At 45.1% G+C, this 19,901-nt stretch overlaps 1 protein-coding gene across 2 annotated transcripts in view; it reads right to left on the bottom strand.

Moving 5' to 3' along the window:
- Positions 1 to 99: 99 nt before the first annotated feature.
- LOC125409729 (sodium/potassium-transporting ATPase subunit alpha-4) overlaps positions 100 to 19,901 on the bottom strand; it is a 35,259-nt gene continuing 15,457 nt past the window's right edge. For both annotated transcript variants that reach the window (XM_048448885.3, XM_048448886.3), the window contains exons 12-23: positions 17,704 to 17,893; positions 17,418 to 17,590; positions 13,433 to 13,569; positions 12,883 to 13,033; positions 12,422 to 12,590; positions 10,822 to 10,976; positions 10,569 to 10,692; positions 9,037 to 9,182; positions 4,737 to 4,867; positions 4,533 to 4,634; positions 714 to 805; positions 100 to 415 (exon numbers count right to left, since the gene is read on the bottom strand). In XM_048448885.3, the coding sequence (XP_048304842.1) occupies positions 387 to 415; positions 714 to 805; positions 4,533 to 4,634; positions 4,737 to 4,867; positions 9,037 to 9,182; positions 10,569 to 10,692; positions 10,822 to 10,976; positions 12,422 to 12,590; positions 12,883 to 13,033; positions 13,433 to 13,569; positions 17,418 to 17,590; positions 17,704 to 17,893 (1,599 nt within the window). In that variant the 3' untranslated portion in view covers positions 100 to 386. The remainder of the gene's footprint in view (positions 416 to 713; positions 806 to 4,532; positions 4,635 to 4,736; positions 4,868 to 9,036; positions 9,183 to 10,568; positions 10,693 to 10,821; positions 10,977 to 12,421; positions 12,591 to 12,882; positions 13,034 to 13,432; positions 13,570 to 17,417; positions 17,591 to 17,703; positions 17,894 to 19,901) is intronic.

The raw sequence follows: 19,901 nt of genomic DNA, 5'->3' as shown, positions 1-19,901 counted from the left end.
GTCCCTGGAGGTCTCCCTTGGCCAGTTGCAATTTTAAGTGTGGGAATAGAACTTTGCAGCACCCTCTAGTCCCCCCAAATCAGACTCCTACATACCGAGTTAGGCGAGGGCTGCTCCAAATGTTTACTCTCTAGACTGGTTACTGGATGTATCAGGACGGTGCACCTCCTCGCTGGGCTCCAGATAGAGCAGGCTGGGCTTTCCCCAACCCACCCCATCTCCTACCAGATGCTCCTGGTCCAGCCACAGGAACGCCTCTCTCTCATCCAGAGTGAATTCAATCCAGTGTCTCTGCCCCCCGCTTGGATTTTATCTCAGATGTTGTGTTACACTCAGTCTCAGCTCTTGGGAGACCAATGTCATGTGAAGATCTTTCTCTGCTGCACTTAGTAGTACGTTTCCTTCTCCAGCCAGCCTGCGGAGAAGAGGCAAAGTGAGCTGAGAAGAAGGAATAATCACGAGAGTCTGCAGGGGAGCTCCGCGGAAGGGCAGAGAAGGGTCAGGTGGAAAGCCTGCCATGTGGAACATGTGGAACAGGGTCCCCGAGCATTGGGGGGAACCTGTAGATTCAGGTGTAGAGGACGGGGTCCAGGAAGAGAAAAGGACAGACAGTGAGACAGAGAAAGTCAGTGGGTCTGGGGAAGCCAGATGGGATGGGAAAACTTGCTAGAGTGTTGGTGACCACTCTAGAGCAAGGTCCAGGGCAGCCTTACCACCAGGCCGTCTACGGATGATGAGTTTTCTGATTTCATCATAGATGAAGATGAGAACACTGTAGGGAAGGGCGCAGAACCACCAGTTTATCCTGCAGAGAGCAAGAGTTGGTTAGTGTGGCTGAAGATACAGGGTCCAGAGCAATGGTGCGTGACAATTATGGAGACTGAGCTGGGTGCTAGAGCTGGGGAGGTGAACTGAGATACAGTAGATGCTCCCTTTGAGGAGGTCAGAACCTGAGTGCTAAGGACTGGGGGTGGAGAGAGAAAAGACACAAGACAAATCTAAAATGCCAGTGGCAATACGATAAATGTCATGTCCAGAGTTAAAGGCAGCATTTAAAGAGGTTGTCAGCTGACTTTCATGAGCTGCTGAGAGTCTCTCCTTCCCCCTGCTGTTTTTCTGCATAGTCTAAGCCTTGCAATTATGGAAGGGAATATATACACTTATTTATGTGTGTCTATATGTACTCCCATACTGCCAAATAGACACTTTTTTTTTTACTACCTCTTTGAGTCTCTTCTATAATTAGGGACCAGGAAGATGAACCCAAGGAGTTTTATACCCTTGAGTGACAGAGAACTGTACATAAATCAACAGCCCTGTTCAACAGAAATATAACGCAAGGGTGGAAAGATGGATGGAGATAGTGGCTCAGTAGATGAAGTGCTTGTGGCAAAAGCCTGGTTACCTGTGTTCAGATTCCTAGGACTCATGCAAAACCCAGATGCAGTCACATAAGCCTCTGTGATCCCCTAATGGGAGATGGAAGGCAGAGGCAGAAGAAGCTGCAGACTCAGGTAGACCAGTTAGCCCAGTGCATGCAGCAGTGAACAACAGAGAGACTCTTGTCTCTAACAAGGTGAAAGATGAAGACTGATACCAGAAGTTGACATCTGACCTCCTCATGTGTACCATGGTACTCAGGCACACATATCATATGCACACACAGATGGACACACAGAGACAAAGGAAAAAGAGAAAGAGAAGAAGATACTGCAAACCACGTGTGAAATTTAAAGTTTTCTAATATCTGTATTAAGATAAGTAAAACACAAGAACTTTTAATAATTTTATTTAATTCAATATATCCAAAATACCATTTCAACATGTGTATAATCAATATAAACATTATTTTGTTATGTTTTGTTTTAAGACCCAGTCTTTCTATATGACTCAAGCTGCCTTCAAACTTGTGATCCTCCTGCCTCAGCCTTTGAGTGCTGAGAAGCAGGCATAGATCCCCCCATGCCAATCAATAGAAACACTACTAATGAGAGTATAGATTCTTCTTTTAATACTAAATCTTGGAAATCTAGTGTATATCATGTACTGCTCACCTATCATAGCTCAGCTATTAAATATTCTTTCCTACCCTCTCTGCAGGATCTCATCATCCAGACTGGCCTTGAACTTGCTGTGTAGCCAAGCATAATCCTAAACTCCTGATCCTTCTGGCTCTATCTTTCAAGTGCTAGGATCACAGTCATACACCATGACCAGGTTTGAGATATAAAATTTTCAATGACTAAAAGGAAATACAGTGCAAAAAAAATAAAATTATCTTTTCCTTTCCTCTTTTTCCTTCCTTTAATTTTTTTTAAAAATGTAGTCTTATGTTGCCAGGGTGGCCTCAATCTCCTCCATTGCTGGGACTGTGGATTATAGTGCTGCTCTATGTAGCCCATACTGTGTTTACAGACATATTTAGTGTTGCTTTAGTTTTTCACTTTAAGCAAGTTAAAATTACATATACATATTTTCATGCTCCTTAGTCATATTCAAGAGCTCAGTAGTCACATAGGGACAGTGGCTACTATATTGGACTGTGAAGACTTAGGTCGGGGCTCAACTGCTACACATACCACAAATATAAATGCTAATATGCAAACACCTTTTCATTCATTGGACAACATTTGTATGTACACCCTGAATCTGTGTAAGGTATCATGGAAACAAAAAATGATCACATGATGACTTTTTATATCAAGGAGTTCAGAGAGATAAGAGAAAAGAGATGGAGGGCCACACAAAATAGTTTTAGGTGCTATGTGCTGTGGCCAATGTGCATACAGAGTACAACAGGGCTCGCTTTCAGTTGTTACTGACATCAATGGCAACAAAAGCAAAGCTACTATTAAAGCATCCTTCATGAACCGACTATGTTCAGTGCTTAAAACTAAGTTCTACATGTAATTCTCAACACTCTGCCAGGTTCTATTACTTTCCCCAGCGCTGGAGCACAAGTCTAGGGTCTCGCCTATGTTATGCCTGTGCTGGTCACCTGCCAGGTGTGTGCTGTGGCTGAGGCTCAGAATAGCTGCCTATTTCCTCAAAGTCACAAAGCATAGAGTTGAGTTTCAACCTTGGGATTGTCAACGACTAAGGCTAGCCCCGTCATTAAATATTAGTTGAGTACCTATATTGTAGGAAGCAGTGTGTAAACACTGCAAGGGATGGGTAGGGGAACAAAGCTGCTGAAAATGTAAGAAATGAATTGGAAGAATATGCCTGTGCAGGTGACATGGTGGCAAGGGGGAAGGCACTTTGACTTCTTCCTTGGTAAGTTTTAGATTTATATTTTCAATGCTAGGGATACCGGGGCTTTGCACGTGCTAGGCAAGCATACCATCACTGAGTTACATCCCACAGTGTCTCTGTATTTTTAGGATTACCAACTAAAACCAAGCAAAGTGGCACACACCTATAATCCCTGGGAGATGTTCAGGAGTTCAAGGTCATTATCTGCTACATAGCAAGTGCAAAGCCAGCCTGGGGACATAAGCATGAGACCCTGTCTTAAACACTGATAAGCATATATTAATGTTAAAGCAAAACATAATAAAAATCTGAGAGTTGACTAAGACAGGGAGCCAGACAATAAGAATTTCAGTATGCTCATTCTCATATATTAAAACAAATTGATATATTATTAATATTAATAATCTCATATATCAAAACATTCTCACATTAAAACAGACTTATATAATAACAAAAGTATTAGTTAAGCTAACCATAAATTTGGCTGTTTGTTTTGAGGCAGGGTTTCTACCCCAGGTTGGTCTCAAACTTACTATATAACCAAGTGACATGGGATGTCCTTCTGCATGTGTGTTGCTTTTATTGGTTAATGAATAAAGCTGTTTTGACTAATGGCTTAGCAGAGTAAAACCAGGTGGGAAATCCGAACAGAGATTGAAAGAGAGAATAGGTGAAGTCAAGAAGACACCGTGTAGCTGCTGAAGGAGAGAGATGGTTGGAATCTTACCGGTAGGCCACAGCCTCATGGTGATACACAGATTAATAGAAATAGGTTAATTCAGAATGTAAGAGCTAGCTAGAAATACACCCGAGTCACTGGCCAAGGAGTCTTGTAACTAATATAGTCTCTCTGTGATTATTTGGACGTGGGCAGCCAGGAAATGAACGAGCAGTCTCTGTTTACAATGATGTTCCTGATTCTACTTCCTGTGACTACAGGTATGCACTCCACCTGGTAAATTAGACTATTACATTAGGACTAAGAAATACGTATCTTCATCCAATTCCATCAGATGCCATCATAAAATTCCCCTCGATTAAACACTGCTAAGTCTGCTGAATTTGCAAGCCCAATGGCATGTGATCATTTGGCATAGTCTCTAATACTGCTCCTGATAAAGGTCATAGATTGGAGTGTGAAAGCATCTCCGAGTCACTGAGTGTAGCTCCATCGATCTGGGCAGTCCCCTACCTGGTGATTGTCCCATTCAAACACACATTTCCTCCCGCTTCCTCCCAAATGTTCCCCCAGTGTTGGCATCCCTTCCTTTACTCACCTGAGAGGGTACATTCGCAGGGCCACATCCATGCCTGGAGTGTAGGACAGGACAGCTGCCAGAAATGTCTCCTCAAAGATTCCAAACAATAGGACTTTGTTTCTGGGAGGAAAGATTGACGAGTATGATAGATGTGGGAAGAAAAGGCAAGGGATCGGCCTGTTTGAGCATGGAGAGGCTTGGTGGCTACTGGGGGATGCTCACTTCATGCCCTGCTTGAAGAGCGAATTTCGGCGGGTCTTGCAGATGATGAGGTCAGACCACTGCACAATCACAATGCTGATGAAGAAGGCCGTTTGGCATGTGTACTCCACCACCTTCCGCTGCTCGTAGGTCTGGGGGTAGGGTGGGCAGAAAAGTGACATCTGGGTCAGAGAGGAGTTTAGATAGACTCAAGAGTTCCTTACCTTTCTCACCTTCCAGAACCCAGAGTCCGAGCTTTGCTTTGCCTGGAATCTTCCAGCATGGAGTACATAGCTTTCTTAGCACTTTCTATACTGTATTTAATATTTGTGTATTTTCCCTACACGGCTGAAAGTTCTTTGTGTCCCTTCATCATACTTCGCCTATTGAATGTTGTGTAGAACGCCCCAGTAAGTACTAAATCCACTAAGTTAGAAATATGACTAAAGAAAGTGGACTTAGGCCCGCAGAATCCAGAGGTCATAGGTCAGAAGGGAAGGGAGATCCAGAGGGCAATATGAAGACAGAGTAGGGAGGAATGGCCCAAAAGAATGGTAGACAGAAGACTGGGGCCGTAGCTCAATTGGAGCGTGCTGGCCTAGCAAGCCCAATGCCCCGTTGGAGGGCAGACAGGAGGCAACTCTTTTATTCATTTCAAGGTTCTTTCATTTGTATTTTGTACATAAGGGACTTAGAATCTAGTAGGAGGCATAAAATTACTAACAATGCCAATACAATAGTTATAACAGAGAAGCCAAGGGCATTGTAGGAACACAGAAGAGGTGCATCTAAATTAGACTGGGGACAAAAAGCTGGAGAAAAGAGTCTAGGCTTAAAAACAAAACATGATTCTAAGTATATATAAGAAATTAATAGGTGAGTTTGCAAAATATTAATATAGCAACCATGAAACCACTTGGGATGTACCTAAAGTTGTGCTTGGATAGAAATAAAAAGGCTTATATGGCTAGAAAACAAAGGTAGAAAAATTATATGGGTATGGTGGTACACAACTTAAACATTAAACATAACAACATTTTGGAAGTAGAGGCAGGCTGATTTCCATATTCAAAGCCAGCCTGGTCTGCATAATGAAACATTGTCTCAAACAAACAAACAAAAAATCCAAACAAACAAAAATTTGATGAGCCAAAAAATGGAGCATAGGCCAAGACCAGCCAGCCTATCTGTGTGCCAGCGTGCGCTCCACTGTCTGTGACAATTCCTGTCATTGCTCAGAGAGTTTAGCATCTGACTCACTGCTACTCTGCTTCTGCTCCTGTCCTCATTTTTTGAGATTTAAATATTCATATTTATGAATAATCTTCCATTACCATGGCTTCCCATTTTTTTATCCCCTCTAATTCTGTTGCCTTTCACACTCTAACTGGGCAGCTTGTTCTTAGAGTTAAGCTTTAGATATTATCCTAAATCCTTTCCAGCACCTACAGTTTTCTGGAATTTAAATTTCAAGAATCTTTATCTTCCATGTTTACCCTTCCATCTTATTCTAGTATATCAATTTCAATATTTCCTGGTATTTCTTGGACTTACTTCAAATCTGTTAACTTGGTATGTTTTATGCACGCACACACTCATACACAACCACACACACACACACACACCCTCTCCTCCCCTAACTAGAGTAAACTCTGTAAGAACCATGGCTTATAGGCTGGGTGTAGTGCATACCTTTAATCCCAGCATTTGTGAGGAAGAAGCAAGAGGCATGTAAATGTGTTAGAGGTCATCCTAGTCTACATAGAAAAAGACTCATGACTTGACCATTTTAGTTTATTATCATATCTCCAGGGTCTAGGTCAGTTTCTGGTATCGGTTCTGATAAGTGGGATTTGTAGTGATGAGGCAAGCAGGCCTGCTTTTCATCCCGCAACAGATAGATAGAAGACCCACCTACATCATGGATTAATGAAAGTTGCGTAGCAGATAAGGAACTATTACTTTAACTGTAAGTGTCTGCTTTCTGGGTGGAGATCTTTCTGCTTTGCCATCATGAACTCTAACCCTCTGGAACTATAAGCCTAGAATAAACCTTTTCTTCTATAAGTTTCCTTGGTCATGGTGTTTTATCATAGCAATAGAAAAGGAGATAAGGGAGGGGAGGAGGTGGAAATTTTTAATAAATAAAAAAAAGAAAGAAAAGTAGCTAAGGGGCTCAGGAGACGGCTCGGTGGTTAAGAGCAGTTGTTGCTCTTGCAGAAGAGCCAAGTTTGGCTCCCAGAACCCATATGATGGTTCACAACCTCACTTAAATCCAATCCAAGAGATACAAGGACCTTTTCTGACCTCCATGGGTCACATACACAGCACACACACATAAAATAAAATAAATGTAAAAAAAATAAAGAAAAGAAATGTAACTAAAACAGAAATTGGTACCAGGAGTAGGGTAATGCTATGGCAGACCTGCCCATGTAGTTTTCTTGGAGGAATAGGGAAGACTTTGGTACTTTGATCTGGAAAAATAGTTGAATGTTGTAAGCAAAGCTTAATAGGCAGGAGTTTTGAAGACAGTAGTAAGAGCTAAGTACAAGATCTATGTAGATTGTGGAGGCCTAGCTCAAGAGGTTTGAGAGTGCCAGGCAGAGGTGGTGCACGCCTTTAATCTCAGCACTCGGGAGGCAGAGGCAGGTGGATCTCTGTGAATTCGAGGCCAGGCTGGACTCAAGAGCTAGTTCCAGGACAGGCTCCAAAGAAAGTACAGAGAAACCCTATCTCGAAAAAACAAACAAACAAAAAATTTGAGAGAAGAATATTAGCCACTGAACTAGAGATGACTCTTGTGATATCTTGGCAAGGAATGTGGCTGCTTTCTGCCCCCATCCTAAGAACTTACCTAAGGCTAAATTTGAAAGTAACAGACTAATTTCTTTGGCAGAGGAGATTTCAAGATAGCCTAACACTGACTCTGTCTGTCACAGGGTTATTAGTAATCACTATTACATAAGCTGACAATAAAAAGAGGAAGTGTGGCAAAAAAAAGAAATACCAAGTGTACAGCTTGAGAAGAAAAAGCTTATCAGGACGTTTAATGTTGCCCCCAGTGTGCTAAAAGCAATAAGGAGACTAAGGAGAGACCTGATCTACATTGGGATAAAGGGAGGGGTGCCCTCAGGGTAAGATCCCACGTGCAAGGGAAGCATCAAGGAAGCATCCTCGAGATGTTGGAGATACCAGAGCCACAAGATGTCTGCCAAGGATTGTTGCAGACAGGGAGCAGAACCAGTCCAAGAATGAGAAGTGAGTTGCAGGCAGCAATGCTGGATAGGTGGAGTCATCTAAGCCCACTGACCCCAGACCCAGAGGTGTAGGATCTAGGGTTTTTCCTGTTGGGCTTCAATCTTACTTTGATTCAGTACTTCTTCACTACATACTGATTTCCTCCCTTTTGGACTATTAGTGTGTATTCTGTGCCTTTGTATGTTCGACATGTGTAATTTGCTTTTTGATTTTACAGGAGTTAACAGTTAGATTGCTTGCGTTTCAGAAGAAATTTTGGACCTTAAAACTGTGTTGAGACTGTGAAGGACTACTGGGGACTTTTGAAGATGGATTAAAAACATTTTGCCTTATATGGCCAGGAACCTATGGGGCCCAGGAAGTGAAATGTGGCGGTTTGAATGATAATGGTCCCCATAGACTCATGTTTGGATACTTGGTCTTCAGTTGATAGAACTCTTTGGGAAAGGTTAGAAGGTATAGCCTTGTTCCTGGGGGTGGGTTCTGAAGTTCCTCCTGTCATCCCCCTGTGAACTCTTCGCCTCCAGGTGTGGTTCGAGATGTGAGATGTGCATTCTCAGCTGCTGCTACAGCTGCCACTTGCTACCTTTGCAGGTCTTCAGTGTGTAAGGCAAATTCTTGTCATGTAAAATTATTTTTAATTAAATTTAATCTATTATAAATAAGTATCATGCCACATCTTGGCCACAGGGAAGGTAAAACTGACAAGAACTTGAGTTGAGGGTAGGGGAGATATTGGTCTGGTGAACAGGAGGGATTTTGGGTACCACTGGCTGCTGGATCATTGGAAGTTCATCATCATGGACTTCTGATGGCTCAAGGGGTTCCAAAAGCAGAAGTCACAAGTATGTAAGAGATATATTTTCAACAACTAAGATTTTGAGACAAGGACTCAAGCATATAGCCTAGGCTAACCTTGAACTTGCTATGCTCTTAGGCTGACCTTCCATTTGTGGTAATCTTCTTACCTCAGCTTCCCAAGTGCTGGGGTTATACTACCACACTTGGGTGACTTCCTCAGTCTAACCAGTTGCTATCAGACCCTGCCCTTTCTACTTACCCACTGCTGTCCAAAGCTGTCTTCTAGGTCATTTATGCTTGCATCATCCCAGTATAGACGGATACCCAGCAGATCCCAAGGTTTAAAACCGTTCTCTGCCAGGATCACAAAATAGGTGAAGAATCCAGCCAGTGCCTGTATCATCCCTGTGAATGACAGCCATAGGGGAAGAGAGTCTGTTCAGAGGCAAAGACATATCGCTGAAGCAGTGGGCTGGTCCTTGCTACTAGCTGGGTTAGTGATGAAGATTCTTGTCATCAGTGCTCTGAGCCTGCCATCTCTGAGAGACTTGGTTCCAAACCCTGACATTTGTTTCTACACTCCAAGCCAGCAGAGCTGAGCCACCTTAAGCCCCCTCTGACACCAAACATGGAGCTGTAGGATTTAGAGTTTGCCCTGCTGGGTTTCAGTCTTGTTTTGGTCCAGCTAGGATCATCTTTGACGCACATATAGTTTTCACTGTGTGTATGGTCGGGGGAGGGGATATTTATGGTGCTGACAGAGGCCAAAAGAGGGCTTCAGATCCCCTAGAGCTGGAGTTACAGGTAACGGGAGCTGCGAATCGAACTTGGGTTCACTGCAAGACAGGATGTGCTCTTGACCACTGTGCCATCTCTCCAGCTCTTGAATCAAATAATTTTAAAACTAAAAAGGACTTTGGTATCAATTCGTTCTTTCTCTCCCCTGAGTGATGGCCGGGCATCAGCAATCACTATAATAGTAACATTTGCCTACGTCACAGAGCTTTGCTTTGCACACAGGTTCTTGTGGACATAGCTCCTCCCGGCTCTGAACTGTTGTCCTAAGGAGGAAAATCAAAACCCATGACTCAGTTGTCTTCTGAGCCCTAGAGGCAAGCAAGCAGTGAATCGGGTCTCCAGCGGGTCTGACTCCTACGTCACTGCTGTTCAGACACATTTCCTTCCCTGAACCGTTTCTTCTGTCTCTAATCTCTTCCCTATCCATCCCCACCTTACTCTCTGAAACACTCCATCACACTGAGCTGGTAAAGGACAGAGACCTTATATGGTTCTTACATTTTTTCAAGGTTGGTCCCAGTGTTATTGCTAGTAGCTACAGCCTTCTTTTCCATTACTTCCTGATCAAGACTAAACACCACTAAAACAATTTGCCCATCACTAACTACACCTTGTGAATTTCCCTTCTCTGCTGGCTCAGCATACTTGCCTACCTACTTACTAGTCCAAACCTTATCTTCTGTCTTAAGTTGTCTCCTCCCTAAAACCTCTGTCTCTTCAAAACTGGTGAGCTAGCATGCTGTGTGCTTCTGTAGCACACTACGTCTTTACTTCTTGCTTAGCATGTGAAAAGGCGTAATGCTATCATTTTATGTAGGTTTTTCTTTATCAGTGGTCTTTATGGGCAGATCAGAGACCAACAGTTCTTTGTGGTTCCAGGGCTAAGCAGTTTGTTGTTGAGAAACTATCTTCCTGACTTCTAAACAGAGGTGTCTAAATGGCCAGGCAAGGCGACCCTCTCCTTCCTTCCACCCCTCACTTCTCTGGGCTCACCGATCTGCCCATAGGCCATGCCAATGAGCCGGTGGTTCACAAGATTGTCAGTTTTGGGGTTCCGGGGAAGCCTCTTCATGATGTCACTCTCAGGTGTCTCATAAGCCAAGGAGATTGCAGGGACCTGGAGGGGGCAGGGTGGGAACGACAGGTACAGGTACACAGAGACAGTCTAGCTTCGTCCCCTCTTGTGACACATTTTTCCCTATTTTGACCTATCTTGGGAGTTCCCAGAGTGAGAGCCGGTGCTCACCATGTCAGTGCCCAGGTCAATGCAGAGAATGGTAATGGTACCCAGAGGCAAGGGTATACTTAAGACGATGAACAGCAGGAAGGGGGTGATCTCAGGAATGTTGCTGGTCAGGGTGTACGCGATGGACTTCTTCAGGTTGTCAAAGATGAGACGACCTGGAGAGGACGGCCAAACGTCTGTGAGCTGCGACCAGAGGACACGCCTCCGTAAAGCAGCTCCTGCACAGCGAGACTGCTAGCAAGGAGTGGTCCATGAAAATGTCTGCAAGTCCAAGAACTTGTGGGCGGGTCCATGTTTTGTCTGTAAATTGTGTGACCATCAAGCAAAGCCATGATTTATTAGCCATGGTCTGACTTTGCACTCTTGGCTCTTGGATTCAACATGGCTAGTGTTACCTGATCTCTGAAAACTAGCAAGGTTGGGTAGAGTTAATCCTGGAGGTGTCTGAGAATGCCAGGATTAAAGACTTTGCAAGATTATGACTGAGTGGAAAGAACCTGAGCTTGGTATAGGCTTGGGTTTGAATCTGATTTTCTGCCTTACTTGTGACCTTGCTCTCCCCTTAGGTCTCTCAGTGCAACTTCTCCTGCTTTGCAAGATTGCTAAGTCCTTTTCTTAGCTACCCTTCTAAAGGCTGTCACCCCTCCCTAAGCCCCATGCTTTATTTTTTTCCCATTGCTTTAACATACTACGGAATTTGCCTTGTTTGTTGTCTGTCTCTCCCCACTACAGAGTAAATTGTATGTGAGCAGGAATTTCCGTCTTTGGTCTCCTGTATCGGGATAGTACCTCGTAAATGGTGCTCAGAAAAAAAAATATTGAATTAAATAGATTTAAAATACTGTCAGATTCACACTAGATTTCAATAAAATAGATTAGCGTGTCTTAGTACGACAGTTTTAGATGGAAATGAGGGAGCCTGGCATGGAGCCTATGGGGTTCTTCTGTTTCAATGGGCATTCTCTTTAGAATTCTGTGGAAAAAGGGTAATTGGGTTCATGATGTTAATTTGCAGATACTCTCCAATTGATCTTAACATGTCCTTGTAATTCAGGCAACAAGTTCCTAGGGGTCCCTGCTAAAGACTGAAGCATTGAGTTTCCCAGGGTATGGCTACCCCTAAAAACTTGTAGTGGATACACTTGAATTCCCGTGAGACCATAAAGAAAGAACGGTGTTATGTCAGAGTCTAGGTCTCCCTGGCAAATCTGGAAACCTTCCAACTTTGTCTTTAAAAAGAACAGCCTTAAGGATTAGCTGAGTCTTTTTTTTTTTTTTTTAAATATGGGTCCTCTCATGTCACACAGGCAGGCCTCAGAATTGCTCTGTAGCCAAGGATGACCTTCAAGTCATGCTCCTCCTGCCTCCCTCTTCAGAGGGCTGGGGTAATGGGATCTCAAGCCAGAGCTTTATGCATGCTAACTAAGCAGTCTACTAATGTAGCCAGGTTCCTCCAGCCCAAGATAAATGGACTTTTCAAGATTTTTTGCGGTCCATACAGGATTAGGAAGTTGGATGGTGACCAAAGGCAATGAAGGTAATGTACACTAAGCCCCATTCCGAGGATCAAGTCCCACTATTAGGTATCTGGCCTCCTCACCCTCCTCCACGCCTGTCACGATGGAGGCAAAGTTGTCATCGAGGAGAATCATGTCAGCGGCCTGCTTAGAGACATCAGAGCCAGTGATGCCCATGGCAATGCCGATATCGGCCTTCTTCAGCGCGGGGGAGTCGTTCACCCCGTCACCAGTCACTGCCACAATGGCTCCCTGGTGAAGTCCAGACAAGAGTGAAAAGAACACGTGTTAGATGCAGGCAGGATCAGTCCCAAATAGCAATTTGATCCCAGCATCTCATTCCTTAATACTTGTTTGATTTGTCTATGCTCGGCCCTGTCTCTGCTCCCCTGAGCTATGGAAGCTTTCCGAAAGCTTCCGAACTAAAGGCCATCACTGAGACTCAGCATGGAATTCTCTCCAGGACTCTTCTACCAAGCCCACCTGTTGCCCCACTGGGTGGCTGGACTCTGCCAGGCTCCCTGGGGTGCCTTGACTCCCTTACCAGTCTCTGACACCCCTCTACAATGATGAGCTTCTGCTGAGGGGAGGTCCGAGCAAACACGATCTCCTTGTAGGACTTGAGGATATGGTCCAGCTGTTCTGAGTTCATGTCCTTAAGTTCTGAGCCGTGCACTACAATGGCTTTAACAGACCTACGGGGAGGAGTTTCCAAAGGCTAGATCAGAGTGCTGGGGACTCACCTTAGGTTCCAGTGTTCTCTGCGGAACCCTTAAGATCTGGTTTCCTTCCCGCCCAGTCTTTTTGTTCCTCAGTGTGTAGTGTCCTCAAACTGACTCATCCCATCCTTGTCCCCCCCTTGCCAATCCCTCTTCCCTTTGCCTCTATTTCTTTTTCTGTCTCCTCTGAAAATGCAGCGTGCAATGACTGAATCATTTAAGTCACTTCTCTGTTATTTTTTTTTTTTTTTGGCAGAGTGTATATACCACAATCCTACTTGCTGAAGGAGACTCCAGAACTTTAGAAAGTGATTTGATGGTACAGGTTGATGATAGAGGAGGAAATGTCAACTCTGAGTGCTGTTGGGGTCTCACTTGGTATTGATTTGGCTGATAGGGACATTAAGTCGAGTAGCCATGTCCTCTGCTGTCTCGTTGGCTTCTGAAATGATGCCCACACTTTTGGCAATAGCTTTGGCAGTGATGGGATGATCCCCTGTTACCATGATTACCTAGGCGGGGAGAGGGAAGGAAAAGGAGAATGTTTTAGCTAAGATCTGGATCCATTACCCCCAAAGTAACAGCCCATTTAGAAGCTCAATTCCAAGCACAACTCATGCAGGCCAAGAGCCATGCTACTGTGGTGCCAGTCCTTGGAGGGAGGCAGGGATGCCAGCTGATATGACACAGATCCTTCAGGTTCTCTACTGCCCAGGAAGAAGTCAGTGACTTGGAAATACTGCAGAGTTCAGAATTCCATCCAATTGTTCCAGAAGCTGTTTGCAACTTTAAGCAACAACACAGAAGCGCATACCAAAGAAAAGGAATGTCTGGAATAATCTGTTGCCTAGCAAAACTTCACCCAGGCCCTGGGCACACAGAGCCTCTCTCTGCCCGTTGCCTTGCCTGGTCCTACACTTTCTACTTGGAGGCTAGCCGTGTCCCTTTCCTACCCAAAGATGAGGTTCTTGTGCCCTACGCTTTCATAGCATTCTGCTCCTCCGTGTGCTACCACTTGGCCCTTCTCTCTGTGTGCCCTCTTCCCCACTGGCCGGAGACCTTTGTGAGGGCGATACGGGCAGGTACTCTGCCCCTCCGCGGTGGCCTGCACTTAACAAGTCAACAACACAGAATTCCAGGACAAGAAATGAAGGGGTGGATGGAGGCTCCCCCAGAAGCTCCTCCTCAAGGATCCCAGCTGCCCTCTAGGCAGCCATATAATTTTCCAAGCTCTGACTGGGAAGGAGAAGCAAAACACTGACAAATCAGAAACAAAGAAATCACTGCTCCCAGGAACAAAGGTCAATATGCTTTCAAGGCATGGGAATATGCACAGCAGTGGTTTTCCTCGAAGAACCAACTGTAGGGTTTCCCAAACCCCCATCCTTCTGAAACGCTATCACCACCCCTTGCTTGATGGAAGAAGGCAGCAAAGCTAGCTAGGCTGTAATTACCAAGGACTTGGGGAGACCGCGCTGAGCTGGTGTACCAAGCCCTAATGTTGATTGTTCAGCCTTGTTGTGCGACAGTGGATCATCGGGAGCGTGGCCTGGGGGTTGCATGATGGCGAGGATCTAAGACGGACCCACAAGAGGACTGTCTACATGTGGCCGCGCCCTTCGCCATGTGATTCTGGGTTGCACTGTAATCTAAGTTTTCCAGTGTCTCATCAATAGTGGCCTAGGACCTGCCTCCCAAGGCATGCTGCCCCCCTCATACATTCCTAGTGTCTCACCATGTTGGACCATTTTATAGACTGTTATCTAGTGGCTTCAGCCATACTACCTCCCTGCCAAGTCAGAGAAATAAAAATACAATGCTCTTTCAAGAGTGAGTTCCTCGGACACAATTTTACTAAGCCCCCATACACTCATATATGAGATACACTCATACACTTGGAGTGCCGTTATACAAAAAAAAAAAAAAAAAATAGCTCCCTTTGAAGTGAAGGGGATCCAGCTGCTTTTGGAATGCATCAGGTTCTGGAAGAATTTAATTCCCAACATGTTGGTGCTGCCTATACCTCTTATGTTTCCACACCATTGTACCAGCTACCCTATGCTCCCTTCTACCATCTTCCCCCAGTCTAGACCATCTGAAAGAAGCCTTCAAATGCTGGTAAGGAAACTATATTCCTTGGGCAGCTTTCAAAGCCTGACTTCTCTGTAGAGGGAACCAGGGTTATAATGTGCCAAGTATCTCCATTCTACTCAAGTATTAATGATTAATATGATGAAATTATTTTTTAATTTTTTTAAAATCACATTTATTTCAAAGTCATGGGCATACAGCTGTCTGTCTAATCCTCCAATCATTTCCCCGTAAAAGGCTTTGGGAGTCATGCAACAATGATACGGTTTCTTTTATTCAGTAGTCTGTGACAGTCATCAGACCTGTGTCACCACCACTTGGTGGGGGGATGGTGGTTCGGGAAGGGTTTGCTTCAGAACAAACTCCTACGTGTCTATTACATTTTGTACATTTTGAGAGATGTTGCTATCCTTCTGTCTTATACTTCCCTACCGGGAGAGGGAATGATTCACAACTCCTCACTGAGCCTGCTAACTTCCCATCAGGCTAGAGTGCAGACGGAGGTACACAATTGTAGTGAGACCTACAAACAGGCCCCAAACAAGAGCTGTTCAGACAGCATTGAGGCCTCCTAGCTCATGGCCAGCCCTACGAGTCCTCACAAACCATAATGAGCTGGCTGTGCCTCAGGTTGTGGTGATATCCTGATCTTTTGGGCATCCTGATACGTATTACTTCTTCGCTCCCTATTTGGGCCTCTCCACCTGTTGGCACACTTGTGGCTTTCTTCCTGTCAGAGAGATCCACAAATCCCCAGATGAGATAAATTGCTGGCTATAGTCATAATATTATTCCTTGTTCTAATAGTCTACCTCTAAGCTCAGAAAACTCAGATGAATGCTTTCTTCCACAATATGGGAGGGTATCTTACAGCACTTTGGGGAAACATCAACATTGGTTATTGTATGGAGATGTTCTGTAATAATGCCATCTCCTCAAAGAATTTACTGCCTCGGTGGTTTTGTAAGGTGGTGATTAAAAAATTGATGCAACCTAATTTTCCCCCATCGTTTCTTTAGTTCCACCGCAGGGAACCACTATTTAACTAACCATTGCTCAGGACGACTCTTAGACAAATTGCCAACAGTCGCAGGTCTAATGGAAGAGCAGCTCCAGCTGAGAGACTTACTCCCGCAAAGTGCCTCCAAGGTCTCTGCTCCAGCCAGTTCTTCCCACGTCTAGAGGATGCAGCTGGTTCAGAATATAAGGTAGGAGCAGCAAGTGCCAGTATCTAATCTTTTAAGATGTGAGTCTTGGGCCAGTGCTTAGCGGATACAAGCACTTGCTGTACAAGCCTGACAACCCGAGTTCAAATCCTGAAGCACCCAAGGTGGCAAGAAAGAATTGACTTCCAAAGCTTTTTCTCTGAACTACCCATGTGCATCATGGCATGTGTGTTCCTCACTTACCTATGTACAGATACACACACAATCATTCAGTCAACGTTTAAAAAAAATTATATGAGCCTTTGACCTAGAAACATGAATAGACAGAGTCTCAGAAATGGGAAAATTCCATTCTGCCTTCCTATGACAGCCAAGATCCACCTCACCAGAGACTTTCCACTTCCGGGTCTGCGATAGTGGAGTTCCACTTTCAGTTTCAGCTTTTCTTGGAGGGTCAGGGGTTTGCAGCTGCTCACTGTCAGGGGTTTGCAGCTGCTCACTGCACGTCAGCTCCCCAGCTCGCTTCATGGCTCATCCTCACCATTGCCTGCTCCAGCCACCAGGCATCTTAGCCTCACAGTGTTACCGTCCATCCCAACACTAGCTCCTCTTATCGTCTGTAGGGCAGCAGTAGCGTGGTATAGGAGCTTGTTCAAAATGTACAACCTTCAGGGGCCTCCTAGATCTACTGAATCAAGATAGGAGATGGGGGTGGGGTGAGGAGAGAAAGACAGGGAGAGAGAGAGAGAGAGAGAGAGAGAGAGAGAGAGAGAGAGAGAGAGAGAGGAAAAAAATATTCCCACACTGGGCTAAGAAGTACTGCTTGACAGTGGTTTCAAACTGTGTGGTCATTAGAATTTCCAGAAACTTTTAAGTACTGATGCCTGAGAGCCCCCATCCTGGGGTTTGTCTGAGGTTTAGCTTAGTGTTTTCATGCTTCCTTGGTGATTCGAACTACCCGTGAGAGACAGGCTTCTGGGGGAAACATCCTAGGCCGAAATCAGTCGAACCGAGGTTAGTGGGCACCTACTCTGGGCCAAGCTTTCTACTACTTGCTCCACCTTGTGCCGGGTGAGGGGCTGTGGGGGAGGGCAGGAATTTACCTTAATCCCTGCGCTTCGACACTTGCCCACAGCCTCAGGCACAGCAGTTCGAGGCGGGTCGATCATGGATATGAGGCCCGCGAAACACAGATTTTTCATGGGAAAATTTATTTCATCTGTATTGAACTGGAACCCCTTAGAGAAGTTGCTAGGCAAGTTCAAGAAGCAGAACCCTGGAGAGAGAGAAGAAGGGCCCAGCTGTCATTCTCACGCTAGCCACACACCCACTAACGGTTACTTTGATGGCATTCTTTCAAAGCCACCCCTAGCCCCCATGGCTCCTCACCCAGCACGCGCTCTCCCAGACCTCCCAGTTCTAAGTAGGCATTTTGGAAGTCTATCTTCATTTCCTCGTCCATAGGGTACTCCTGCCCATTCAGCATGAAACTGGTGCAAAAATCCATGATCCTCTCGGGAGCACCCTTCATCAGCAGCACATGGGCTTGGGAGTTATCTTCCAGAAGGTGGATGGACATCTAGGGAGGGGGGACGTAGTGAAAGAGCCGGGCGAGGGGGGGGGGGATAGAGAGGGAGGGGAGGCACGGGGCAAAAATCCGGAGGGATTTTTAAGATTTGGTAAGACTCTGACAGCCTGTTTCATATCCACCTCCCACCCTCAATCAGGCCAAATCAGACTCAAGCAGAGCCCAGTCCAATCGTTTGCACTGGAACCTAGTGTCTGCTCAGAAATTCTCCAAAAGCATAGCAGGTACTCTCCTTTCTCCCCGATTCCTTGCTGATTGGATGGCTGATTGGATGGTGAGTTCGAAGACCAGTGTGTTCTTAAACCAGAATCATGTCTTATCTACTTTGTGAGCTCAACTAAGGTCAGTCAAGCCTGAGAAACCTTAGTTCCTTCCATAGAGGGTGAACACACCTTGCCTACTTTATTGGGCTTCTTCTTTTTAAATGACTTATTTTTATTTTATGTGCATTGGTGTTTTGCCTGTGTGTGTGTGTGTGTGTGTGTGAGAGAGAGAGAGAGAGAGAGAGAGAGAGGTGGGGGGTAAAATCACTTGGAGCTGGATACAGCCAGTTGTGAGCTGTCATGTGGGTGTTGGGAATTGAACCTAGGTTCTCTGGAAGAGCAGTCAGTGTTCTTAACCACTGAGCCATCTCTCCAGTCCCCTTTATTGTTTGTCTGTCTGTTTTTAAGGAGAGATGGTTGTAAAACAAAAGTGAGCAAGCAAGCAAACAAACAACCCCAAACACTGAAACTGAAACACGAACAAAATAATTTAGCCATAGCCATTCTTCTACAGGCTGGAGTTGCCCCCAAGGAAGACTGCGTACTGGCTGGCTGGATGCCTGATAGTGGAGGGTAAGTAAGGTATATGTTTATGACCCAAATCTGCAGAGACCACACACCAGAGGGAGCAGTCAGGTGGCTTGTGTTTAGCCTTTCCCTCGAGGAGTCCCTGTAGAGTTCCTCGTTTGACTTATAGGAACTGCCTGCTGTGGCCCCTGTTGGAGACTGAATCAGCAAATTGAGAGGAACTGTGGGAACACTGAGGAGGCCAGACAGCACTTCCGGGGGACGTGGGGTGAGCCACTGGTGCGTAAAATGTGACTACGACTGATTGACTAGAGAATTAGTGCGTTCAAGATGTGCTTAAGTGGTTCAAAGGGAAAATCTTGTTTAAAGCAGGAAGTTGTAAGATTGACAAAGCTCAGTCATCTCTGTGCTCAATGAATCTTTGCTGAATGAATAAAAGGCTCAGGTGAGCACAAGAGCTTCTCACTCATCAACTTGGTCACGGGGAATAAAACTGGATAGAAGATTATAGATAGGGGCTTACAAGATGGCTCCACAAATAGAGATGCTTGCGGTCAAACCTGAAGACCTGAATTTTATCCCTGGACTGACAGTGGAAGGGGTGGACCAGTTCCCACAGATCATCTTCTGGTCACACAGAAATGCTCAGACTAGAATCTATTTGATTTCCATTTCAGAGATGGGAAGAGACCAAGCTCTGCAAACGACAGACAGGCTAAGGAAGACACATTCCTTTCCAAGACTGGAGTCTTTGCCCTTGGAGCAAGCTAATTATAGCAGTTCGCTAAGTCGGCCAGAGCTAATGTCTGCTGGGGCTGAGTCCAGCGGATTGGCCTGTCACACACGTGTACCACAGAGACCAGTTCTGCCACTTGAATGCTATTCAATAGCTCAGAGACACTCATACAGTAATTTTGGGGAGCATGGTTGCTTGTCGGACATCCCAACAATGCCATGAATATGCCCGACTTTTATTTTTAACCACGTAGAGGGAGAGGTACCTAATTCATCCAAAGACTTTACTTGCACTCTGCCAAGCCACAAAATTCCTGTCTGGCTAGCAAGGCCACCAAGTGTCAGGGGGAATAAAAAAAGTGGGACTAAGGGTTGTAGCTTATTTGCAGATCTGGGAGATCTGTTTTATTAAAGTGACTGAGACAAGTTTAGACAGGAAGTATGGACCTACTTATCTCTTAGGGTTCCATCAG

This window comes from Myodes glareolus, chromosome 5, assembly GCF_982192425.1.
Source record: "Myodes glareolus chromosome 5, mMyoGla1.1, whole genome shotgun sequence".
NCBI lineage: Eukaryota > Metazoa > Chordata > Mammalia > Rodentia > Cricetidae > Myodes > Myodes glareolus.
Note: the sequence above shows the minus strand (reverse complement) of the source record. Positions and strands in the feature narration are given on the sequence as shown.